Source organism: Hyaena hyaena, unplaced genomic scaffold, assembly GCF_003009895.1.
Source record: "Hyaena hyaena isolate Hyena2069 unplaced genomic scaffold, ASM300989v1 scaffold_306, whole genome shotgun sequence".
Classification (NCBI taxonomy): Eukaryota; Metazoa; Chordata; class Mammalia; order Carnivora; family Hyaenidae; genus Hyaena; species Hyaena hyaena.
The window spans coordinates 290,538-316,590 of record NW_024080935.1 but is presented as its reverse complement, the minus strand read 5'-3'; the positions used below and the strand labels follow the sequence as shown (position 1 = coordinate 316,590).

General features: G+C 48.5%; 1 protein-coding gene across 2 annotated transcripts in view; it reads left to right on the top strand.

Moving 5' to 3' along the window:
• Nucleotides 1–26,053, top strand: part of XPO6 (exportin 6) — a 97,878-nt gene that overhangs the window by 58,951 nt on the left and 12,874 nt on the right. The window contains exons 10-17 of one of the 2 annotated variants that reach the window (XM_039247873.1): nt 6,885–6,993; nt 8,748–8,837; nt 10,022–10,091; nt 16,386–16,545; nt 19,457–19,549; nt 22,125–22,269; nt 24,293–24,439; nt 25,330–25,519. In XM_039247873.1, coding sequence (XP_039103804.1) covers nt 6,885–6,993; nt 8,748–8,837; nt 10,022–10,091; nt 16,386–16,545; nt 19,457–19,549; nt 22,125–22,269; nt 24,293–24,439; nt 25,330–25,519 — 1,004 coding nt within the window. Of the gene's footprint in view, nt 1–6,884; nt 6,994–8,744; nt 8,838–10,021; nt 10,092–16,385; nt 16,546–19,456; nt 19,550–22,124; nt 22,270–24,292; nt 24,440–25,329; nt 25,520–26,053 lie in introns of both variants that reach the window. The other variant, XM_039247872.1, reaches the window with a different exon arrangement.

Below are 26,053 nucleotides of genomic sequence, written 5' to 3'. Positions count from 1 at the left end.
TTTATTTTTTTATTTTTTATTTATTTCTAGGAGAGAGAGAGAGAGACAGCGTGAGAAGGGGAGGGTCAGAGAGAGAGAGGGAGACACAGAATCTGAAACAGGCTCCAGGCTCTGAGCTGGTAGTCAGCACACAGCCCGACGCGGGGCTCGAACCCACGAATCGCGAGATCATCACCTAAGCGAAAGTCGGACGCTTAACCGACTAAGCCACCCAGGCGCCCCTCATCTGATCATTTTTAACACTAGGAATTTTTTTTTTTTTTTGGAGAGTGTGAGAGAGGGATAGAGACAGCTAGAGAGAGCGAGAGAGAGAGAGAGAATGAATCCCAAGCAGGCTTTATGCTGTCAGCGCAGAGCCCAACGATGTGGGGCTCAATTTCACCAACCATGAGATGAAACTTGAGCTGAAATCAAATGCAGGACGCTTAACCGACTGAGCCACCAGGCATCCCTAGGAATTTTTCTTATTGATCCTTGGATTATCATATGAGGCTTTCTAATTTTTTATGACATTTTTTAATGTTTATTTTTGAGAGAGAGAGAAAGAGAGAGAGAGAGAGAATGAATCTGAAGCAGGCTCCAGGCTCTGAGCTGTCAGCACAGAGCCTGACAAGGGACTCAAACCCATGCACCGCGAGATCATGACCTGAGCTGAAGTTGGATTGAGCCACCCAGGTGCCCCTATAACTTTCCCCCCCCCCCCAGACATATACTTATAACACTCTTATGCCCTTGAAAAACAAAACAAAATCCTTGAAATCTTCAAAGTGGGTCTGTGGTTTTTGCCATTAAATAGTTAACCATCACCTAGGGAACTATTACTGATCAGATACTGCTTAGTGGCCTAGGGTCACAGGTTACAAAGAAGGGTGTATAAGGTAGTCCGCTGAGGGGCACAAAGAAAATAGTTGAATTTTAACGTCTGTATCTTTCCTGTCATCTCTTACGCTGTATATTCATGCAGGTGTGCGCTCCAGTCCTTAAATGAAGGTTTTGAAATGTGGCAGCCACTGTTCTCAGGTCTAAGGGACCCTGATATGTCAGAGATGTGCCGTTTTGCAAAAGTAATTGGTAAAGAGCACTGGCCACTGGTCATGACCCACTCATCTTAACTAAGGCATGTAAATGTGATCAAGTGTTTTCCGGCTGATAAAGTACATCTGAAAGGAGTTGAGGTGCTTTTGGAATCACATTTGTAGCTTAAGCCAAAATTTCAGAAGCAATTGATCTTGCAGGAACTAGTCAAGAATGTTTTCTTGGTGTCTTAAATGGGAAACGTAGGTGTGGTTAAGTCACTTAGTTCCTGTCCCTTGTGGTTTACAGGTTTTGCATCATCCATCACAACAAAGTGGTGTAGGCATTGTGGGCTACAAATTTAGAAGCACAAATGTACATGGGTTTATTTTTGGACCCAGGAGCTTGGAAATTGGAGCTCCTCATGTTCCTTACTCAGTGAGAATGCTCCAGACTTGATCAGAGCTGCTGGGGACTTGAGTCCCTCTGTCAGAGGACTGCGTTCTGTAACTTAGCTGAACAAAGCCGCTGCTGGGGCTCGTGGTCCGGATTGGCCACCTTCGGGGGGGTGGCTTGGGAAGACCTGAATTTCAGTTTCCTTTTCCTCTGTTGTACTTGGGGAAGGTTGTGCTGACTTACAGGCTGTGGAGTAAATGAAGTGAACCAGTGTGTGTCGCGTAGCCCGGCCGACCGTAGGTGTTCAGTGCAGAAGTACTGGCTCTGTCCCGTCCACCCGCTCTCCCTCCCGTGTCCCTCTGCTTGTCACTGTGAGGGGAGCCACCTGTGGAGGAACCTCTCTTTACAGGAAGAGGAGGAAACCTGAAGTGAGTTAAGCAACCTCTAAAGTTCTTGAGTCACGTCTTGTCACCCCTGTGTCGTGAGAGTGCTGGCAAGGACCAGCTGTAGAGCATTCAGGGATCCCGAGTGACATTGACTTGGACCGTAAACACATGTGGGCCAGCGTGAGAAAATTGCTGCCCTTTCTTTCCGGGTGGTTTTCTGCTTAACGAAAAGGAAGTGCCGCTGTGACCTGTGGCATTTTGATACAGTTAGTAAAAGGTGTCAGCTAGGTTTGTATTAGGGCTCCAGTCGTTTCCTAGCTCCTGGGAAGAGAAACTCATGCTGTTGACGGACCCAGAGAGCAAGTGAATGGGGTTCCAGTAATCTCATTCCATTGAGAAAGTAGTCCGGGGTCCCGCCCGCAGTCCTTTGTAGTTCTCACTTGGACTTTTGTCTGTTTATTGCCTCTGCATTCATTCATTTTTTTTTTTTTAATTTTTGTTCATTAGTTCTTTCACTTGTCCTTTGTTTACTGAACACCTACTCTGTAGCTGTCCCAATATGTACAGTTTTATTTAACTCAGAAGTTGGGGAGCTTTGGAATCACATTTGTGGCTCAAGTCATACAGGTCTGTAGGTTTGTGTCCATTGCATATGTAAACATTTAACGCTATAAATTTCTCTCTGAGTACTGCTATAGCTTCATCAAAAAAAAAATTTTTTTTTTAAATGTTTTATTTATTTGTAGGAGAGAGAGAGAGAGACAGCGTGAGCAGGGGAGGGTCAGAGAGAGAGGGAGTCACAGACTGAAACAGGCTGCACAGTCAGCACAGAGCCTGATGCGGGGCCCTAACCCATGAGCTGTTGAGATCATAATCTGAGCTGAAGTCGGACGCGTAACGAAGTGAGCCACCCAGGTGCCCCTCGCTGAAGATCTTTTCTAACTTCTCTTGAGGTTTCTTCTTTGCCATTTAACTTCCAAATATTTGGAGATTCTCCACCGGTCTTGTTACTATATTCTAGTTACCATGATCTGCAAACATCGTTTGTGTGATTCCAGTTCTTTTTAATTTGCTAAGGTTTGTTTTCTGACTTAGTTTTCTTGGTGATTGTTGATCGCGCACTTGGAAAGAGAGTGTATTCTGCTGTTGTCGGGTGGGGTGTTGTGTAGATGGTGGTTAGGTCGGGTTGGCAGGTGGCATTCTGTATGTCCTGTGTCACGTTCAGGCAGTGACCAGGAGAGAGGTAAGCTCTGCATGTGTGATTGTGGGTTTAGCAATGTCTCCTTTCAGCCCTATCAGTTTTTGCTTCATTTATTTTGAGCCTCTGTTGGTTTCACACAAATGTAGTTTCCCTTTTCAGTATGTTTATTTGACTCTATCTCTTTATTTGAGGGTTTCAGGAGGTTGCTCTGGTGTTAGTATGTCTCCTTTTCCTGTTACCCTTTCAAGAGCACTGAGAGTGTATGTAGAAGCCTTACCACCGCACAGACCCTTTTGCCCTCCCTTCTTTATACTGAAGCTGCCACGCGTTTTATATCTATATACATGGACAACCCCAGCAGACAATGTTTTCTTTTTGCGTTCGTCCGTCATCATATTTTAAAGATCTTAAGAGGGAAGAAACCATCTGGAGAATGCTGGAGAAGTGGTGTTTACCCAGACATTGGCCAGTTTCTTGCTTTTTGTCCTTCATTCTTAAAGTTCCAGGTTTCTTTCCTCCGATCATCTACCTACTGTATTAATGAGCTTGGGCTGTCATGACAGAATGCCTCCGGCCAGGTGGCTTAAACAGCAGGAATTTATTTTGTCACTGTTCTGGCGGCTGGAAGTCCCGGCTCAGGGTGCTGGCAGGTTCACTTTCTCGTGAGGACTCTGCCTGGGTTGCAGACGCTTGCCGTCCCCGTGTCCTCACGTGGCCGTCCTGTGCTTGCCCGGGGAAGGGCACAGCACACATGCACTCTCTCCCCTGTCATTTTTTTCCTCACATAAGGCCACTGTCCCATTGGATAGGGTCCTACCCTTATGACCTCCCTTAACCTTTATTCCCATTTTATAGGCCTTATCTCTAAATACAGTCACATGGGGGATAGGGCTTCAGCATAAGAATTTGGAGTGGACTCAATTCAGTTCAGTGCCTAGCACCTTCTATCTGAAGAACACTATAGAGGATGGTTCTAGTAGCTGCCTTAAGAGTCTGTGATAATTCCAGGGTGCTGGCCTCTTGAGGTTGGCCACGTGATCATCTTTCCCTTGATAAATGGTCAGTGTCTCCTCATTCTTTGTATGTGGACTCGTATTTCGAATGCTTTTACCTCTTTGTTTGAACCAGACTTAGACATGGCTTCCATCTCCACAGTCACCTGTGCTCAGAGATGCTGCATTTCACACCCACAGTTCAGGTAGCAGGAATGAGAAGGGGAGAGGCCGGACAAAAGACACTTGTCTAGAGGCCCTGTCCTGAGACTTCTCTTAATATGTCCTTGACCACTGCCATCTGCAAGGGAGGCTGGGAAATGTAGTCTTCCACTTGGCCTCAGTGCCCACTGTTGTCTTGTTGAGGAGGAAAGGAGGAGTGGATATTGGGTGGGCACCCAGAGTCACCACTCTTCCCACCTTCACCAAACACTTGGGGAGAGCAGTTTTTACCTGAGGGTGTTTAGCCTGGTCCCTAGTTGGGTTTAGTTTTCTATGGGATAAGCTTTTTTTGCGGCCAGAGTTGCTAACTGCCAGTAGGGTTTTTGGTCTGATTTCAGGTTATCCTATGCATTTTACAAAGTCTTTAAATTCCCTTTTTAGCTCAGTAGGACAGCTTTCATCTGTCCTCTGGTCTGAAGTGGGTTTTCTTTCCTAGCAAAATTGGGAAAATGCACCGGTCCATCGCAGCGATTTATAGCATAAAACTTGTGTAACTAACTTTAGGAATTTATGTCTGAGCAAATGGCAAATATAAGCCTCCGGCTTAAGTGTTTGATCTTACTTTTCTCTGAAGTCTACTGAAGTAGGATTTTGAGTCTGTTGGCAATTTTTCCCACAGATGTTGCCTATTTTGTTAGTGGTTTTCCCTGCCAGGGTTTGTTTCTGGGCCATGCTTGGCTGCCCGTCTGGCCAGGGTTGTGAAGCCTTTGCCAGCACTGTGGGGAGGGGTGGTCAGTGTTTCTGTCTTAGTGAAAAAATGAACTCTCGTGCCCGCCAGACTGCAGTGCGACAGTACGGGAGGGTTTCCAGGTAGTCCTTAGACTGTGTGCAGAGTCGTTACCAGGGTTGCGGCAGACTCGAGGGACTGACTGTATTTGATCTTGGCATCGGATACCTTTTGGCTTTAGTCAGCTTGCTCTGGTACTCACCTGCATTGGATTAGATGGTTTATTAGGTAGAGTCCTGTCAGGAAAATGGAAACCACACTTAATTATTTTCAGAATTCAGTGTAGGAGATTGACAAAACCAGTGTTGGAGGACTGGAAGAGCAAGAAGGAGAAGGGAGGATGAGAACTACAGGAGGCACCCCGCCCCCAGGGCTGAGGGGACAAGGAAAGGGGTGGAGTTACTCAGATCTGGGTCCGCAGGGATGGGCCCCCCTGCAGCTCCGGTCTCTGCCCAGAGGCACCGCCCAGCTGCCCCAGTAGCCCAGCTCCTGAGAGGATGGGGTGCTACCCGGCTGCTGCTGGCACCACTGGGAGTGCACGAGGCTGGCTGCAGGAGCGTGGGAGCTCAAAGTAGGACCAGTTACTCCCTCCAGGTGACCGTCACTGGGGTGAGCCCACCAGGAGAATGGCGTCCCTGTGCCCCTTCTGCCTCTTGGGCTTCCTCCAGAGCCCCTGCTACAGGGCCTCCGGGCAGAGGAGAAGTGTGCTTTGTGCAGTCTGGGCCCCAGTGTCACAAAGTGTGCAGCTAGATTGGCGCTGGGGGCCTTGGGTGCTTGGCTTTGAGTGGAGGCAGTCTGTGGGCCTGTCTTTGAAGCGTTTCAGGACAGACATTTAGGCTGTGTGGCTTGAAAACGAGTGGTTTGGTGGCCCTTGGGGTGAGACTGCTGCGTGTAACTTGGCGTCTTCGGAGGTAGGCTCTTGCCAGGCCTGGGGCTTTAAGTGTTTCTTCGAGAAGGGGCAGGGTTTCCCCTGACCTTTTCCGTTTCTTCCTTTAGGTTTTAAGTGTTCTTAAAAATTGATTGAAGATTTTGGAGAGTGGGCAGAGCAGGCTCAAAGACCATTGGTGGTTTACACATAGGAGGGCATGGGATGTTGAGTTAGGGAGCCCCAGGTCCAAATCACCTAGCTTGGTGACAGTGGGCAGTTTATTTAGCTTTTGTCAACTCTGGTTTCCTTGTCAGAAAAACACCAATAATACCACCTATCTCTCACAGATGTTAGAAGGATTGAATCATTGAATTGAATCATACATTGAATCCGTATGAATTGATATTTATATATAATTATCTGTAATCCCTCAGGCAACCATTGAGAAAATAACTCAAGAATACACAGTGAAAGGAATGCCCAGGGACTGAAAATGGTACAGGAAGTGTCTGTTCAACACAGAAGGCAGTAAGGGAGGAACTGAACACAGGACACTGGCAGAAGTCTTCCCTTATCAGTAATTACATTAAACGTAAAGAATTTAACTTCTCTAGTGTAAAAAGCAGTGATTGTAAGAATGGATTGCAAAAACATGAACCCACTACGTTATCTATAAGAGACTCACTTCAGTTTCAAAGACACAGATAGATTGAAAGTAAAAGGGTAGAAAAAGCTATTCCATGCAGACAGTAACCAAAAGAAATTTCAGGGTAGCTATGCTAGTATCAGATAGAATAGACTTTATGACAGGAGTGGCTGTTGGGGACAAAGGACATCATCTAATGATATAGAGTCACTCCGTCAAGGTGTCTGGAACATAGCAAAATAAAGGAATAGCCTTGCCATGGTTCGACTCTCACACGCACTTGCCACCCCACATGCCAGATCTAGTTCAGGTACCGCTTGTATGTGGTGACCCAGCAGGGACGCTGTTCTTCTTCACAGTGTATGAAGCCTTTTCAAGACCCTGGCTAAAAGCCTGCTGTCACCTGATGTTGAATTTCTCCCTGCCGCATAGGTACGAAGACGCTCTAGTCCTCTTGCTCACGGAGGTGTTGAATCGAATCCAGTTCAGATACAACCAGGCCCAGTTGGAGGAGCTGGATGACGAGACCCTGGATGATGATGTAAGCGGCGTGGCCTAATCGGCCATAGTCATTGTCATTTTTGGTGTGAGTCCAAACGGAGACTTGGAACTTGTAAGCTCTCTGCTCTGGGGCCAGTGTAGTCTTACAGTTTGAATTGTGTGTTTGAACTTTACAGTTGACCTTGAACAGTGTGGGGCGTAGGGGCACTGCCCCCCTGCCCAGTCGAAAATCCCGAGTGTAACTTTTGACTCCCCCAAACTGAACTAACAGCCTGACTGTTCACCAGAAGCCTTATTGACAGTCGATGAATACGTATTTTATGTGTTACATGAGTTCTATACCATATTCTTAAACCAAGCTGAAGAAAAGAAAAGGTTGTTAAGAAAACGGTAAGAGAAAATACATTTCTAGCACTATACTGTATTTATTGAAAAAAAAAATCCCGTTTAAGTGGACCTGCACAGTTCAGACCTGTGTCATTCAAGGGTCCTTTGTATACCTGACTTGTCTTTTTGGGTTTGTCTTTTTTGGGTTTGTAAAAAGAAGTTGACAGACACTTTTGCCTGTATGGACTAGAGAGAGAAGTAGAGAAACCAAATGCACAGTGAGAAACGGCTTAGTGAGGGTTCTGTGCTGCCTCGCCCCCACACCTCTGCTCCCCACTCCGGGCAGTGAGTAAAAGCTAGCTAGATGTGGGGTGAGGGACAGGGAGTCAGAAGTTCCTTAAGTGATCTTAAAGTGATGAAAGGAAGTCTCTTTTGAGTATATTTTGTAAATCAGTATCTTAAAATCAGTCTTGGATTTATTGATGCTCGTGTGCCCAACATGGATAAGGCAACGTGTTGAAGGACACAGTTCCCATGTTCCTTTTTCGTGCCGCCATGCCCTTTAGAATTTCCAAGTCACTGATAGGGCTCTCAGAATAACAGTGACTGTGGCATGGTTGAGACCTTGAGGGTGGCCGTGTTTGGGTTAGAAAGAGCCTTGTACTTGGAACCCAAAGGCCTGGATTTGAATCTCTGAAACTGGGCCCCAAGGTGATAGAAGTCTGGGCCTTTAATTTCTCTGAGCCTAAATTTTCTCCTCTCCCAAAAGGGGAGCAATGTGGCTGACTGGCCTGTGCTGACAGTCACATGATGGTAGCGTGTGGAAGGGCTGGCTCACGCCTGCTACATCGTGGGCGCTCGGTAGACTGCAGCTTCACTTCTTGTTAGCTGTGCGATTTAGTTTAGTGCCTCTCACATCGGAACATGGGCACAAATCGTTGGGACAGCTCGTTAAACACACTTTGCTTTAGGGGTGGGAGCCCCAGAATTTGCACTTCCTGCCAGGCCGCGGGAGATGCTGGTGCTACGGTGCTGTGTCTGTGGACTGCACTTTGAGCGGCACTGATGTAGTCCGTTGTACGGCCAGGGACCTAGTAGTGCCCCGTCTCAGAAGGTGATGAACGAGCAACCAGTTCCCAGAGCTGTGTTGTCATAAAGGGGCCTTGAGCATCTCACCAGTGGCTTTTTAAAATCTTTGTATTCCCGTGACCAGAGGGGAAGAACTAGGTCATTCTCTGTAGATCATGTGCCGAGGAAATTGCTTTTTGTGAAACGAATTCATTGGATTTAAGAAAATACTCCAGGTTGGCCTTTTTAAAGTCCCAAATAACCTGGTTCCGTCATTTGCCATTTCCTCAAGATTTCCTGTCTGAGTGTGGACTTGAGGTTGAGGGTAGATGGGCAGGGAAGGTGCCAGGACTCTGTCTTCCCGGGAGAGCTGATCCTTCTGTGTTTCCCCCACAGCAGCAGACAGAGTGGCAGCGGTACTTACGCCAGAGCTTGGAGGTAGTGGCCAGAGTGATGGAGCTCCTGCCCACACACGCCTTCTCAACACTGGTAACTCACTGCTGGGAGGGGAGTGAGGAGCCGGACTTTCCCCTGCACATGTAGCATGAGTAGTGAGGCTTGGTGCTCACTGGTATTTTAAAATACATACATATAAATATGTATAAATATATATATATGTATATTTAAAACAAAGGATAATAATTACCATAACTGACCCTCAGAGTTTAACAGATGTTAACATTGCCCCAGATATTAATTAGCTCCTGGACGCCCTGTTTTTCTTCCTAAACTCTTATATATAATATGAATTTTACTAATGCCTTCCTGCCCGCATCAGTAGCTCAGAAATGACCAGGCCACGTAGAGGACTTCCTTATAAAGATGACATTGCTGGAAAGTGGGCCTCTGTAAAGCCCATCGCTCGCACTCTGCAGGTGTTTACGTGACAGAATCGTAGTCCTAAGTCTGCTTTCATTCACTCAGTGGTGCTTGTTATCTGAGGAGGTTTCATTAAGCCTGTCTCTTCTTCAAGTGCAAGATGATTGTGAGGGGGGTGGTGGTTAGGGAGGAGGGTTTTGTGTTCTCTTGTAGAAAGTGCTGCTGTGTTTTGCCATCTGCCTTTCGTTAGGGACCTGTCACATTAAAGTCTCATCTTTATCCTAATGGTGAGTTAGCAGCTTTAGAAAGAAAAGATACAGCTCTGGTTATGAAGGTCCTGGCTGCTGAATGAGTCGGGGAATCAGACTACTAAAAAATTGGGCCTATCTTTTCACTCTGCCATGCACCTAAGTAAGGCATATCTGATAGTTCTTTCCAGAGTTGGGTTTCCCTTGGATTTGAAGGGAGATAGGTTCTGTCTCCAAGTGCTAGAAGGTGCCGATCATTTGGGTTTGGTGTCCCTTTGAGGAACCGTAATAGTCAAACCCAGCATCCATTGCTTCTTTTAGAAAAAGAGTATCCTCCTGATAGTTTTTTTCCTCTTCTCTGATTCCAAACATTAATAGGTGTTGTGAATTGTAGAAATTGTTTAGGGCAGAGCACTGAAGGGAGCCACTCCTTCTTAGCTGCCAGTTAAGGTTCCCAGAGAAAAGGGTTTTTTTTTTTTTTTAATCCGATGGCCCTCCCCACCCCCATAGATCTTGTGATGTTTTAACCTTAAAATGCTGTTAAAAGTTGCACTTATGTTTGTTTTTTGTTGTTTTTTTTTTTAATCTTTGTTTCTTTGTTTTCAGTTCCCAGTTCTTCAGGACAATTTAGAAGTTTATCTGGGTTTACAGCAGTTTGTAGTTACTTCAGGGTCAGGTAAACTGGTTTTTATTTTCTAATTTAACCAACACTAAGAAAACTATCGGGCTCATATGTAATTATTGCCTTCCTTGCTATCAGAACATTCTCCACTGCCACCTCCCCGCTGCTTGCTCTCTCTCCCCACCTCTAAACAGGGAAAACTTCCTTAAAGAATCATGACCAAAAGGAGCCGTGGGGGAGGTCAAGGATGAGACTGTGACGGTGGGGTCCCAACAGGCGTTTCAGTGAGAAAGAGAAGCAGCTGATTGGGAGCAAAGAAGTAGGACTCCGAGGGGGAGAAACCAGACAAACAAAAACCCAGCAAGGAGAATGTTTCCTTATGTCATCTACACCAGCAAATGCGCACCAGGGAAAGTGGCCTTGGGCTTCTGTGCCGTGTGCTCTCCCCTCCCTGGTGTCGAGAAGCAAGACGACGCGGAGCGGCTCTGGAGCAGGCCACCTCGTGCTGGGACATGCTGGCGGCTCGCGATGCTTAGCTGTCCTCTTGTGGACGCCCAGGGGGCCTGGCCGTGGCTGGGAATGTCCTGTGTTGCCCTTGGTGGGCTGCTCCTGCTCGGGGCTTGGGGCCCGCCTTTTCTGGCTGTTCTGTTGATTACAGTAAACCGCTTCCGTTTAGAGGACGTGCATCCCACGCCAGGTGCTGCGTTATTTGCCTACGCTGGCTTTACCTCTCTCACCTGCCTGGAGGTGTGAGTCCTAATACCAGTTACTCCTGCTTTAGGACGAGGACATCGGTGTCCAGAGAGGTTACTTTGTCCCAAGATGGCACAATAGGGAATGCTTGAAAAGTTGAGTTAATGAAAAGCTGCCGTCCGTTTTGCCAGCTGCAAACACCGGAAGCTTACTCCTGTGCTTGCAGACGCACCTGTGCTTCCCCATGTCCCCCTAGCCTCCCCTGGCTCCGGTGGTCACTTCTCGCTGCTCCTCTTCCCAGTGTTTGCCCTCCAGGGCTTCTGCCTGGCCCAGGCCCCCTGCCCCTCCATAGCTGCTAAGCCTGGCCCAAAGCCGCTCGGCATCCACACCATCTCCCAGACGGGCTTGTTATTCATGGCGAAGCCTCCACGAGAGGCTCTTTCTGGGGCTGCCCTTCTTGGTGGCCTGTGACGGTTTGTTTCCATGACTGTATTATTAGCTTCTAAATAATCCACTGGGCCCCAGGAGGTTCATGGGACTTGGCATGCCCCTAAGTTTGTAGATAGGTTCAGAACAACTTACAAAGAACTTTAAAACGATCACTTTTCAAAGCAAACATGCCGGTAAAATATGCTGTCAACGTTAACAGAAATCATTTGACTGCGTATAAATGCTACAGATGTTTCCAGCACCCACCCTTGGGGAAAATTGCACCCTGGTGGTCTCTCCCTCAGGACCACTCATCAAATTAAAATGTACTTGGCATCCTAAAGACTTGATCTTGATCTTATTCTTGATCTTTAAGAAATGGAGCATGTACTCCCCCACCCCCTCCAACTGACCCTACATTTCCTTTTCACTGTTGTAGCTGCCGCCTTTATCTTACGTTGAGTCTATCTTGAGGTGAAAATCCGAGTGACTCTTAAATCCTTTTTCTGAGACATACTGGTAACTTAGAGTTTCTCATCTGAGAAGGATAATCTGATTTATTTTTCCTGAATGAAATATCATATACCTGTTCTTACTGAAGCCCATTTACTGGCAGTTTCACAGTGTGCTCGGCTTTTCCAGATCGTTTATAAATCCCATCCCTCAGTCAGTGCGTACTCCTCTCAGGCCACAGACATACTTACTGCTTTAAAACGAGCTTTCTTGGGGCGCCTGGGTGGCTTAGTCGGTTAAGCGTCCAACTTTCGCTTAGGTCATGATCTCGCGGTTTGTGGGTTCGAGCCCCGCGTTGGGCTCTGTGCTGACTGCCAGCTCAGAGCCTGGAGCCTGTTTCAGAGTCTGTGACTCCCTCTCTCTCTCACCCTCCCGTGCTCACGCTGTCTCTCTCTCTCTCTCTCCTAGAAATAAATAAAAAAACATTAAAAAATTTCAAAACAAAACAAAACAGAAAAAAAAAACGAGCTTCCTTATCCATGACGAAGCATTCCCCCATCCCTTGGTGGCTCCAAAGCCAAGTTTCCAATGCAAAGCCTGTTAAAAAACGGAAACTCTGAATACATTTTGTTCCCTGGTTCCCATGGCCATCTACCCTCTCAAATAACCTCTACGCTGTATTAGCAGCCTTACTGCCTCTGAACAGAAGCTGTGGTGTCTGCCTCTGACAGGGTGGCCCCTTCACTCATGCGCATTACTTCTCACCAGCCTTTAGTTCTTGAGTCTCACGGTGGGATGTGGGGGGTGCTGTGTGGATGGGAGACTTACTGTTTACACCTGCTGCCGATCTTCCTGCCTCTGGGCCTAATGGTCTTCCTCGTGGTATTCCTCATTAAGACCAAGGCAAGGCCTGTGTTCGCTGTGGCACCTCAGTGACTGTGTGCCTGTCTCACCCCTTGGAAATACTCCTTCGCATTCATTGCCTATCTTCCTCACCATTTGTGGTTTGAAAAATCCTGTCTTTGGTTGTGGTGTCTTTTCTCTCCCTGTTCTGCTTCTACTCTTTGTTCTGAGGGACCTACTTGTTCTCTCAGAGTAGAATTCCTCAGATGCTGATTTTCACCCCTCTGCCTCCCCGGCTGCCCAGCACAGAGAAGACCATTATATTTAACATCAAGATGTTTTTCTCAGGGCAGTGATTTGCCAGGGAGCTGTCCTTTGGACATGGTATCTAGACGGCTTCGGGGTGACTTGCTTAATGGAAGGTCCCGCTTTGGTGTGGCCATGATATTTTCTCTCCCAAAAACCTCCATGTAGTGGTAATTTCCTTCTGAGGGTTCCTCTTTGCGTATGTTGCTATTATTAGGCGGATGTCTAAGTCTTAGCCAAATAGAAGGAGAAGGGGGTGGTTCTGAACAGCCTTTTCAGTGGGAACTCTGCTTGCAGCATTTTGTGCTGCTGGTGGTGTGAAGGTTCTGGGCTCGGGGGCGGGCGCAGGGACTTTGGTTTGGGGTGCTTCCTGCCCGTGTGTCTATCTGTCTGGGCAGACAGGAGGAAAGCAGCAGCTGCAGTTTGCACTGACATGAGCAGCACGTGGTACGTGTGTATTCCGTTGAATTACATGGAATTGCAGTTTTGTTCTGTCTGAAATGGTTAAATATCAGCACTTTCTTATGGTTCACACTAATACTTTAAAATCACAGCAGTCCCCAGCTGTTTTTCCTTCTAAGTACTGCTCTTGGTGTGACAAATTCTTGCAGGTTTGGATTCTCAGCCGGAGGGTGACGTGGGAAATGAAGGGGCCCAGGGGCATATTTCAGCTGGAGGAGAATCTCTGTGCCTTTGCCTCTCCCCAGGGCTGCTGTGTGTGTAGGCAGGCCTAGGCCCGGTTGTGTTCTCCCCTCAGCGGCTGGGACCACGGATGCTAATAAAGGATTGAGGGTCGGGGGAGGGACACTTTTTCCCTGTTGTTCTGACCAAGCTGTTTAAACACAGAAGACTCCCTGAAGAGGCTTTGGGGGAGAGCTGGGAGGAGGCCCTGCCTTGGCTGTACCCCTGTGGATCCCGGGGCAAGCGGGGAGCCCTGCTCACGATGGCTTAGTGACTGTTAAGGACCAGGCTCCAATGGAAACCCAATTTGCGTGTTACCTTGGTTTGCTTTTTGTTTCCCTTCATGGTTAAACTATTCATGAACCTAGTTGCTTAGGTAAACCTAAGCGTACCTCGTTGGAGAGTTAAGTTGAGTGAAGAAGTTGAGAAGCAGTGGGCAGGGTAGAGAGCCTCGTGGGCGAGGGCGATGAAGGTGCGCGGGGCGAGTGTGGAGTCAGAATCTATCCCCTCCACGCTGCCCTGGGAAGGAAGGGCTGACCTTTTCGGCCCGGGCTTTCACCACACCCAGTTCCAGGGTAGATTTTTCTTAAGACTTTGTTTCCCACAGCCCTAAAGCTTGGTGTGCAAAGGAAAACAGGCTTGAGTTTACCCCGGGAGTCAGTCATATAGCTGTAACCCTGAAAACCCTCAACATTCAGAAGGGGTGTAATTGTGGTGCTTTGGTTAGCCGGGAGAGGGGGAGAGGAGGGGAGGGAGTGTTCTCTCTCGAATGACCAAAATACCTCTTGGCTCTCCCTGTTCTGTGGGCTCATCTGGCTGGCGGGGTGGGTTCGTCCAATTGCCCTGACCTCCGTGGTCTTGGCAGGGTGCCTGCAGGCTGAGAATCCCACTTGGCCTTTTCTGCAGTGAGGCACTGCTCCCTGTGCGGGGCGCCGGGTCGAGGACCAGGTGAGGAAGGCAGGGTGGGGCCAGAGCTGCCCTTTGTCACTGGCTCTGTCCCTGTAAAGACCTTCCTTGAGTTGCCCCTCCCTTTTGTCCTCCTGCTCCTCAGGATGTGACCCACACCTTTTCCCAAAGTCCTGCCTGCCCTTGGAGGCTGTCACAGGCTCTGTTTCCAGCCTCATCATGTGGAAGTCAGCGTAGGATCTGAGGCATCGAACTTGCTGCTTCCTCCAGCACTTTCTTAGGTGTTCAGCCTTGTCGTTGGTCTCTCCACAGGAGTTGCCTTTCCATAGTCACATTTAAAGAATCGGGGGAACATTCCCAGGGGCTGTATGAGGACCTCAGGCTTCCCAAGCCTCCCCGTACTAGTTCGCTCTTTGTTCTGTCGTATCTCATTCATTCGTTCATCGTGGTCACGTCTTCTGCACATGTCTTCTGCACCAGGCACTGTGCTGGGTGCTGGCCAGCGCCCCTCACTGTGAAGAAGTTCACAGTCAGTGAGGAGACTTGTAGATCATTCGTGTGTCTGCATGTGTGCTTGAGGCGCCCCGGAGGGGATGCAGGAAGGGGGAAGCATGTTCCTTCTGTCAGGCAGTGGGGAGAGAAATGTCTCCCAGAAGACGTGTGACCCTGGAGCCCCTGTAAGAGCATCCAGGGCATGAGTGGCCAGGGATGCAGTGGACAGTCCGGGCAGGGACCTGAGGCACCCAGGGTTATCAGTGGGTCCTGGTGAGAACTTGGAATGGCTAGAGGCAGTGAGGTCATGAGAGCCCTGACGTTGAGAGGTAGAGGGGTTCTGGGTTCTCCTGCTTTAGCTGGAAGAGCCCCAAGGGTTTGACACCTCACTTAAGGGTTCTAGGAAGAGGCTTGTGGAACCCCGTGAGGGGAGGGTTGCCCTTAGCCAGTTCTCATCTAATGGTGTAACCTCCTGAAATTTCAGGGGGAGGGGGCTGGTATCTAGGGAGTGGTAGGGTTTGCAGGTGCCCTGTGGGCGGGGGCAGGGGTCTCACTGTTACCGCCCCTCTCTCCCTCCCTGCTTCTGACTGGGTGAAGGAGGAGAACTTTATCCAACTCAGAGTGCGCTTGCCTGGTATGGCTTTTCTCCCTGTCTTTTGTGGCCCTTTGTGGGAGAGGGGTTTGCAAGGCAAGGAAGTGGCTGAATTGAAGATGTTTTTGTCCTTCCTTGTTGCATCTAAATCACTCAGCTTGAAGAAATTGTATGGAAATGTAAGAAAGTTTCAGGCCTTAGAAAATCACAAGCCCATTGTTACACATAATTCTTAAAACATCGAAGGATGCCTTATAGTTTACAGGGTTTTGTACATGTTCTGACCTTGCCCTTACACTAATGAATTTGATGGGAGCATTATTTTCCTTTGTAAAGGAACCAGACTCTGAAGGGTTTGCCAAGGCCCAGAGCCAGTGGGTAGCCCGGCACCCATCTCGTGAATCCAGGCCCCGTGCCTTTATTCTAGACTGTGCTCCCTCCAGACCTTCTAGGGTGGAGCGCTGACTACACTGGCTTCTCTGAACAGGGTGGGATCCTGCCAGCTCAGGGGGATGGCATTCTGTGACAGGCTCTGTGCAGGACACGAGCAGGTCTGCAGTTGTAGAGGCTTAGCCTGGTTTTGCCCTAGAAATGGACCTGGCATCGGGCAGGTGACTGGGCCTCCCTGTGTGTGTTTCCTTGGGTGTAAAATTGGTGGTGTTGCTACCTCAGAGTCCAGAGAAATGACTTCAGGTGCTCCATCCATGTCGGCACGCCCCAGGCTGGATGTCTGTCTTGTCTGCCCTCGCTGTCCCCCCACTCTGGCCTCGGGGCATGTGTGGGTGCAGGTTGAGGCGGACAACCGGGCCCATTCTCCTGGCCTGTGCCTGGGATGCGGCCTGCGGGCTGCTGTGTTCCGGCCGCTGGTTTTGCTAAATGCAGCTTGCCCGGAGGAGTTGTGGTGACTCAGCACGCCCTTCCTGTGGAAAACCGCCTGTGCTGTTCTGTTCCAGGCCACAGATTGAACATCACGGCCGAGAATGACTGCCGGCGGCTGCACTGTTCCCTGCGAGACCTGAGCTCCCTCCTGCAGGCCGTGGGCCGGCTGGCTGAGTACTTCATCGGAGACGTGTTCGCGGCGCGGTTCAGCGATGCCCTCACTGTTGTGGAGAGGTAGGTTAGAGCGACGTCGTGGCGCCGCTTGTCCTGTGTGAGGGCGGCATGTTGCTGGGCGCGATGGACGGACGCGGTGCTGCCACCAGACTCTGGACTTCAGGTCCCTTGCCTGTAACACGGAGGGGACCCGGTGCCTTGTTGCTTCTTGTGAGAATTCACGAGATGAGGCACTTAGCACAGCGGCTGGGACTTAGCAGCCTGGACACATAGGCTGTCCGCGTCCTCGCAGATCAGGTCTGCGGATAAGAAGACAGGGTTAGTCCTGGAAGAAACCACATGGGGTTAGTCTCTGTCTTTGCCCACAGATAATGCGGCACCAGGAAAGCCCTGGTAGTGGAAGGACAAACAGGTGGTCCGTCGGCGTCTGCCAGCCAGATGCCCGGGGTGGGACTTTTTCCAGCCCTGTGAGGGTCCTGAGGAGTTAAAGCTTGACCCGAGAGGTGACCCCCAACCTCTCTGCCACCAGCCTTCTTTCATTGCCCTCCCCTCGGGTCCCTCCTAGGGACCGCATGTAGTCGCATGTGTTGAGGCCCGTGCCTGATGGCCTCATCCTCCCTGCTCCCCTCTCCGGAACTCAGGCACTTAGAGAGTCAGATGCCCCAGATGTGAGCATAGGTTCAGATTGTTTCAGGGTAACTGTTGGATTGATTAGATGTGGGTCCAGCCCAAAGTTGAGACACCAGACTCTCATTGGCCCACTAGCTGTATCATTGGTAACACACTGACAAAACCAAGCCCCAGGCCTAGGGACTTGGACATCAGAGTTTTCTTTAACTGTTACTCTTACCTTAAAAGCAGAGAAAACTAATAAGAGTTTTAAATAAATCTTTAAAAGCCAGATTAATATTAATAGTAAAAATAGCATGTGATAAGAAACTACTTTCAAAAGCGGTTTTGCACATATCATGTCATTCTTTGAGGGCTAGGAGTGTCATGTTATCTGAGCAGACTGTGGCCCAGAGATGGTGAGGGCCTCGCTTCAGGCCACACTGGTCACAAGAGGGAGCACACGGCTTTTTAACCATTTTCTTGAGTCCAGATGCTGTGTTCTTGCCAAACTACAGAGCTGTTACCTCTAGCATCGTCCGTCCTCGCCGTCCTGGGGAGGCCCGTTCCCACTCCACTGATGGTTAGCAGAATGGGACATGCCTTTCTTCCTCCCTGAAATCTGTTTCTTTAGAGTTCAGAGTTCCTGCCACATTATTTCATAGATCCTTATATACACATCTTTCTGCACTGCTTAGGTGTGAGGCTCAGTACTTAGGTACTTTGCTTTCGTGTCTTCATTTAGAGTAAAGAGAGAAGGCTTGTTATGACTACGTGATCTTTGTAGCCAGTGTGATTAGCTGCCTTTTCACTTACAGGCTACACACAACAGACCTCCTAGTAAACCGCTACATGTAGAAATCGTAAGAGTCCATTTTCAGCACAGTAGCACTAAAGAATGCTTGGGGAACGTGAAAGCGGAACATAAAGTCAAACATGGGGTGATTCCACTTACATGAGGCACATGGAATAGTCTGGACCAGAGAGAAAGGGGAATGGCAGTGGCCAGGGCTGTGGCAGAGGGATGGAGCTGTTCTTTAGTGGGTCCAGACTTTTGAGTTTTATAGGGTGAAAAGGTAAAGGAGATGGGAGCAGGTGGCCGCACACTCTGCATGTGTTCAGTGCCACTAAGTAAATGTGTTCACATACCTACTGTGTGAATGTGAGGAATGGAGAACAGTTTAAAGATTTAAACACCGGGTACATGTTGGTATGTCGCTTACATTATCACCCTGGCCCCTTTCCAGAACTTTGAGTCAAGAACCGTTGGCACTTTCACCTTCACTTTCTGACTGCTCCCTGACCCTCAGTGCTTTGGGACTCACAGCTTGTGGTTTCCTAGTGAAGTCCTGCTTTCTGGCCCCTTCAGAGATCAGCATTTTCCAGAGTGCAGTCCACATGCATGGAGCCCCCAGATTTCCAGAGATGCAGATTCCCAGGCTCCTCCTCGCAGCTGCAGGGTTGGTCTGTGGGGTTGGACCAGGGAGCTTGCACGGTGTGTGACAAGTTCCCAGCTGACTCTTGCGCTCGCTCGGTGAAGTTTGGGAAGCTCTGCGCCGTGGCACCGAGGGAGAGAAATGCCCACTGTCTTCCCTGGCGTCCACCTCAGACCTGCTCCCAGGCTTCCTTCTGGAGCAGGCCCGGGGAGAACTTCGCCGGGTCTCCGGCTTCTTCCCTTTACTCAGAAAGGCGCGTCCACCTCTAACCAAAGAGGCAGTTTCTGTTTCTGTTTGGTGGCTGGTGGCTCAGTTATTGGATTGAAGGCTCGTTGGCACCAGTGGGCTCAGCAACTGGCTTCTGAAAGGATTGTGCTTGATGTCAAAAGCCCCTCAATTTGTTCTAAAAACTTTTGCTTCATGCCCTGCCCCCTCCCCCAAATATTTTATCATGAATATTTTTGAATCTTCAGGGAAAGTTGAAAAATTAAATAAGGAGCACCCGTATAGCTGTCACCTCAATTCTGCAGTCAATATTTTGCTATATTTTCTTTACCGTGCATCTGTCCATCTGAAACATTTACTTCTTGTCCAGTGTTTTTTCGTTGTGGTAAAATACACAACATGAAATATTTTCTTGTTAGTCACTTTTATTGTATATATTGTTTCATCCTGTATCTCCCTGTTAGATATTTATTTTGTGTACAAAATTTTCCGACTCTGTAAATCATGTTTTAGTTAGTGCCTTTGTATAAGTCTTCAGGCACATCTCAGATATCTTTGCAATAAAACTAAAGGCCTGGTCTTGATTCCTTTTTGGATGGAAAAAAGTCTGTCTTCAGGACCTTTGATGGGACCTTGTCTGTTTTGTCTGTGTTACCATTTGTAAGCTGAATGTTTTCTCTTACCTGCTTCTTTGCCAACAGGCTGGTCAAAGTCACTCTGTATGGATCTCAGATAAAACTGTACAACATTGAAACTGCCGTGCCGTCAGTGCTGAAACCTGACCTCATTGATGTGTGAGTACAGAGTCAGCGGTTTGTGCGTTCTCGGAAGGGACCTTGTCCTCCAGCCCCCAGTCATTTTACAAATAAAAAGGAATAGTTGTGGCTGCCATGAAGAGCAGAAAGCCTTCCTCCTCCAAGCCTAGGAGGAGAGAAAGATTGATTGGGGTGGTTGGAGTAAGAGGAATTCATCGCGCAGATGAGCGGTGGGAGCAGAGGATATATGGAGTAGGTCTTTTGGGAAGAAAGACCAGCGTGAGCTGAGACACAGATGCATTGCAGAGCCCCACGGCTCGGGGGTGGCACGTGCTTTGTGTGGTGGGATGTGAGGCCGGCCGGGCATGGTAGGACTGCTGTGGACACAGCTCGAGCGCTGTGAATCTTCTCCTGTAGGCTAGTGACTGCAGCTGTGGGGTCCAGAGAATTACTTGGGGAACACGTTCCGTCAGAGAATCTGACTGCAGCAGGGTGCCGTAAGGCTCAGGTACTTGCGGATTACGCAAGACCTCGCGTGGTTCTGAAGGACATTCAGGGATCGCACTTTGAGAAGCTTTCAGGACGGTGGGGAGCTATTAGGAAAGTGACTATGGAAGGGATCGCAGAATGGGCACTGGAGGTGGGGCCACATCCCAGGGTCACACTGCCTGGAAGGCTTGCTCTGCCCCAGAGTGGGGATCAGCAGACTGTGGCCTGTACCCAATCCAGCCCACTGCCAGCTTTGGTAAATTAAGATTGGAGCGCGGCCGGGCCTGTCCATTTACATGCCATCTACGGCTGCTTTTGTGCCGCAGCAGCAGAGCTGAGTGGCTGTGACAGAGAATGTGTGGGTGGCCTGCAAAGCCCAACACATTTTCACTCTGGTAATTGCAGGAAAAGTCTGCTGACCCCTGTTCTGGAGCAGTTTTTAAGCTGCAAATTAGGTAAACGATAGAAAGAGAGTCTTATCTATTACTTTAGTGTGTTAGTTTTTTTTGGAGAGTGAGTGTGTGTGTGTGTGTGTGTGTATGTGTGTGTGTGTATACTTTTCCTTTTCAAGATTAGAGAAAGCTGTGAAGCTTCTGCCAAGAAAAATGCTAATTTGCTCAGACACACAACATCTTGCGCCCAATTTCAGGAAGTTTTAGAGCGCCTCCCTTCGGCCTTTCGGAGCTCTGTGAATTTGATAGATTGACTAAAGTTCCTAGACTCCAGAGGCCGACTTTGATGTCCTTTTTTCTTAATTTTGGTGCTCAGTCAGAGCTTAAAAGGTAAAATGATCCATGTATTCTAAATGCAAAATACAAAATAACGGCTTGAAAAAGTTTACACCTGGAGAAAAGGGGGAAAACAGAATGAACACCCTTATACCCTCAAGCTAGATCCATCAATATTTTGCCACATTTGCTTTTGTTTCTCACATTTCCTTTTTGTATATGTAGGTGAACGCACACACACGTTATTTTTTTGTAAGTAAAGTAAGTAAACTGCAGACATGTCACTTCACCTATAAACCCTTAAGCACGTTTCTCTGGGAACAAGGTCATCGTCCTACATAATCATAATACCATGATCAATACTCAGAGACGTTCACGGATGCAGTAATATCTGGGGTTTTTAAGAGTGTATGTGTATCTATTTTTCGTACCCTAGATTCTCCAGCTGCCTCGGAAATGTCCTTTATATCTTCTTTCTGTGGCTCCAGTGTCTAATCCTAACTAATCCTGAATCCCATACTACATTTCTCTCCTGTAATCTAGATCAGCTCCCCAGTTGTGCCTGTTGGTGGGGGGACAGGGAGGGAGGGAGAGGAGGAGAGACAGATGAGGGAAAGAGAAATGAATTTTTGGAGATTTAGGTCTTACGCTTTTTGTTTTTAAATATTTATTTAGTTTTGAGAGAGAGAGAGAGAGAGTGCAAGTGGGACAGGGGCAGAGAGGGAGAGAGAGAGAATCCCAAGCAGTCTCTTTGCGCTGTCAGCACGGAGCCCAATGTGGGCCTCAAACTCACAAACCGTGAGGTCATGACCTAAGCTGAAATCAAGAGTCAAGACACTGAACTGACTGAGCCCCCCGGTGCCCTCTTAGTTTTTTTTTTCCTAAGGAAAATCTTAAAAATCTGGATTTGTCTAGTTGTTCACCTACTATATGGGGTTGATGGTCAGCTTTTTTAGTGAGAACAGTAGCTAGGTGGTGGTGGGCCCTTCTTTCCTGTCTGAGGCACTCGAAGCCAGTTTGCCCTCCCAGTTGGCGATCGGTTTGATTTCCATGTGGTGTCTGCCTGAATCTTAGCTCTGTCCCCTGAAAGGTCCTAGGAGCAGTGAGACCCCTTAAGTCCCCAAGCGCTTGTTTTCTAAAATCTATTATCCACTAAAGGCACCATAGCTTCATAGAGACCTGACTGCCTTCTGTGTTGCAGGCGATGGTCACAACATTTAGATGATGAGTTTTGATTTTTAGGCTCTACCTGAGCAAGCACATGATTCCTGTGCCATCACACGTGTCTTAGAACAGTAAATGCCATGAGTGGAATCCTTACTTCCTGTGGAAACAAGTTTAATGCTGGTTTATCTTGACTTTAACCTTTAAAATCGCATCTTCTCTCCCCTTTGCAGGCACGCTCAGTCCCTGGCGGCCCTCCAGGCTTACTCTCACTGGTTAGCACAGTACTGCAGTGAAGCGCATCAGCAGAACACCCAGCAGTTTGTTACGCTCATCTCCACCACCATGGATGCAGTCACACCTCTGATCAGCACCAAGGTCCTGAGACAGCAAGGGCTACACTTTTTTTTTTTTTTTTTAAGTTTATTTATTTTGAGAGAGAGAGAGTGGGTGAGTAAGGGGCAGAGGGAGAACATCAGGCAGGCTCTATACTGCTGTCATGGAGCCTGACACGGGTCTTGAACCCACGAACCTCGAGATCATGGCCTGAGCTGAAATCCAGTTGGACACTTAACCAGCTGAGCCACCCAGGCGCCCCAAGGGCTACACTTCATAGCTGACTCCTTGTCCTTTTGTCCACATACCCACTTAATAAGAAGTCAAAATGTCACATGGTGTTAGACCCATAATTCTCACGGCTGCAATAGAATCATGTGTATGTACTTTTGAGCTGTGGTCTGTATCAATGCAAATGTAACGCAAGTTTTTTTTAATTTTTTTTTTTTAATTTTATTAATGTAACGCAAGTTTTTAAGCTAAGTCTCACATGAATGCATGCTCGTTGTGAAAAAGTGAAACACTGTTTTAATTATAGGCCAAAAAAGTTACGGTGCTCTTTAAGTCCCCCACTTAAAACATTGCTATTCTGTAGTGAGGACGTTTTAAAATTCTCTTGTTGCTGGAAATTAGTTCTTGGTATGTACATCCTTGTAGGAAGGAGTCCAGGAAGTGGATTTGCTGGGTCAAAGGTGTATCCAAGTAAATTTGATAGATTCTGCTCAGCTGTCCTTTGAGAAGACCATCAATTTATCTTACGGAGCATACAGATGTTTGTCTTTTTTTTTTTTAAAGTTTATTTATTTTGAGAGAGAGTGCAAGTGGGGGAGGGTCAGAAGGAGGAGAATCCCAAGCAGGCTCCGCAGTGTCACTGCAGAACCTGATGTGGGATTCGATCCCATGAACCATGAGATCATGATGTGAGCCGAGATCAAGAGTTGGACACACAACTAACCGATCCCCATCTTTTTGTAGTCTTAATCTATATAGCATTCTGTCTCGCTATTAACAGAACGGTGTGTTGTTTTCCGTAAGGTTTCATTCAGCTTGTTAAAAAAAATTTTTTTTAGTGTTTATTTCTGGGGGAGAGAGAGAGAGAGACGGCGTGAGTCGGGGAGGGGCAGAGAGAGAGGGAGACACAGAATCCGAAGCAGGCTCCAGGCTCTGAGCTGTCAGCGTAGAGCCTGACTCGGAGCTCGAACTCACAAACCGTGAAATCATGACCTGAACCGAAGTCAGACGTCCCAGGTTTTGTTCAGTTTGTAATTGTAATTTGTAAATGAGTTATAATATCCCCTGGGGGCGATGTATATTATTTATAAGTATCTAGCCATTGCTGGACTTTAATGTTGTCTACATTTGAAAAAAAGTCACCGTAGATAATCCTAAAATGCATGTACGCACTTAGGTTTATCCTGGTAGGTGATTTTCTTAAAGTGGGATTAAAGGTTAAAGGTTAAGGATATATGTGGTTCCAGGAAATTCTATAAATACTTCTTTCAAAAACAACTCTGCATGCCTGTGACTGTTTGGTGTGCTTTTTTTCACCAGTCATACCAGCACTAGGTCCTGTCTATAAAGAGTTTTCTCTTCTGCTCATTTGAAAAGGGCAGATGGTCCTTGAACCACGGTTTTGGTTGGCGCGCCGAGGGGAGGAAGCAGGAGGGCCTGGTGGGGCTGGTGGAGTGCAGGAAGGCGGGCGCAGAGAAACGCCGGCCTGGTGGGAGCGAGAGGAGTTAGACGAACAGTCCCAAGTAGTTTGAATGATATGCCAGGCAGTTTATCGTGGCGTTTTTGAGCTGAGAAGTGACTGTGCCCAGAGGTGCCAGTGACTAGGGACTAGAGGAACCGGGGGTGGCACTCCTGGCTTGAGGTCAGGAGCTGCGATGTGGCGTAGAGGAGGGTGCCTCTTTGCTGGGCGCTGTCCCCGGAAACTTCTCGGATGCCAGGCCTAAGCGTTACGTGGAACGACACTGTATCTGGCTTGTGGCCGCCTCGTCAAAGTTCTTCTAACCCCAGCCTCATGGGGCAGCTAGCGAACTGACACGTCTCCTTCTGTCTCCAGGTCCAAGACAAGTTGCTGCTGTCTGCGTGCCACTTACTGGTCTCCCTGGCCACCACCGTGCGGCCTGTCTTTCTGATCAGCATCCCCGCAGTGCAGAAAGTCTTCAACAGAATTACCGACGCCTCCGCTCAGCGCCTCATTGATAAGGTGAGACCCCAGGGCCACACTGCGCGGTCCCTGGAGCCGTGAGGCTGAGGAAGAGGAGCCTGGCCTGCCTTTCACGCTCGGAGCTTACGTGCCATGCCTCCAGAGGTGGTTTCCTCCGCAGGTGGCACTTGGGGCAGCCTCGGTACTCTCCCATCGGGCCCTGCCCCACCCAGCTGGGCGTGGTGCAAATGAGGACAGAGGAGACCTTCCCGGTAATACGGAGGTGGTGCTGCTTTGAGAGCCGGCGATCAGGCTGGTGGTGTCAGCGTCCCCTTTGTATTCTTTCTGGTTTAAAACAGTCTGTTTTTGTCGTTATGTTTGTTTTCTTAGGGTTGAGAAGCTACAGACAAGGGCTTTCATAAAATCCTTCAGGAGGCTCAGGCTGGAAGTTTAAAAACCAACAGAACAGAGGTGGTGTCTGACGGGGGGCCAGAGCAGTTACTTGGGAGCACTGGGGTGTCAGTGTACTGCTTTTGACCTGGTGCCAAAGGCACATTGATTGTAAGAGCTTCTCCCACAGCCTCCCTCTCCCAGCCCTGTTCTCAGCAGCTATTCAGAGGCGGTTGAGAGCCAGCAGCCAAGGGACTAGTTAGACTGAGTGTCTGAGACTCCCCCTCTGGTATGCTGCAGGTACCAGAGTTAGAGGGAAAGTGACATTCTAGGACGAGGCCTGGAATGTGCTGGACCCAGACTTGGTGTTATCGCTTCACTTTCTCTTTCCTCTCTGCTTTACCTCAGAGCTGGACCAAAGCCTCAGGCCCAGCCTGTGAGAGAGGGGCCTGGAGCCTGAGGTCTGCGTGTGTGCTGGGGGCCAAGGCCATGTCCAGTGCAGCCATCTGTTGCTCTTAACCCACTGATGGATGCCTGTGGCGGGGGTTGGTCTCTTCCAGGCTCAGGTGTTGGTGTGCCGAGCTCTCTCTAACATCCTGCTGCTTCCGTGGCCAAGCCTGCCTGAGAACGAGCAGCAGTGGCCCGTACGTTCCATCAACCACGCCAGCCTCATCTCCGCCCTCTCACGGGACTATCGCAGTCTGAAACCCAATGCTGTGGCTCCGCAGAGGAAGATGCCACTGGATGACAGTAAGTGTCCCAGAGACAGGGACGGCCCGGGGAGACACGTCAGCCGGGCGCTGTCTTGCTTTGTGGCCGATGAGGCATTCATCTGTCCGTAGTCCCTCGGCTGCACAGTGGGAGAGCCAGCCTTGGTAGAAGCAGTAGAAGTCTCCTTCTCTGCGGAATTCTGTGAATGCGTCAGCCGGACCTAGTTCTTGAATGTGGGACACCCTTTCTCTTAGTTAAAATGTCAGAAATAAGTAAACCATCAATGGTGTCTTCCATGGATAAAAAAACATACAGTGACTAATTGATCCATTTCAGATACTTTTGTAAGCAATCACAGCAATTCACTGGGAAGAGCAGATTTAAGAACTGTCTTTTGAAACTATTTGTAACCTTTCTCCATGTGCATGTATTTCAGAGGCTTTGAAAGAACTTGGTATCTTCACCAATGGCATTTCAAGTCTATTTATTTATTTATTAAAGATTTTTTAAAATGTTTTATTTACTTCTGAGAGAGAGACCGCGTGAGCAGAGGAGGTTCAGAGACAGGGAGGG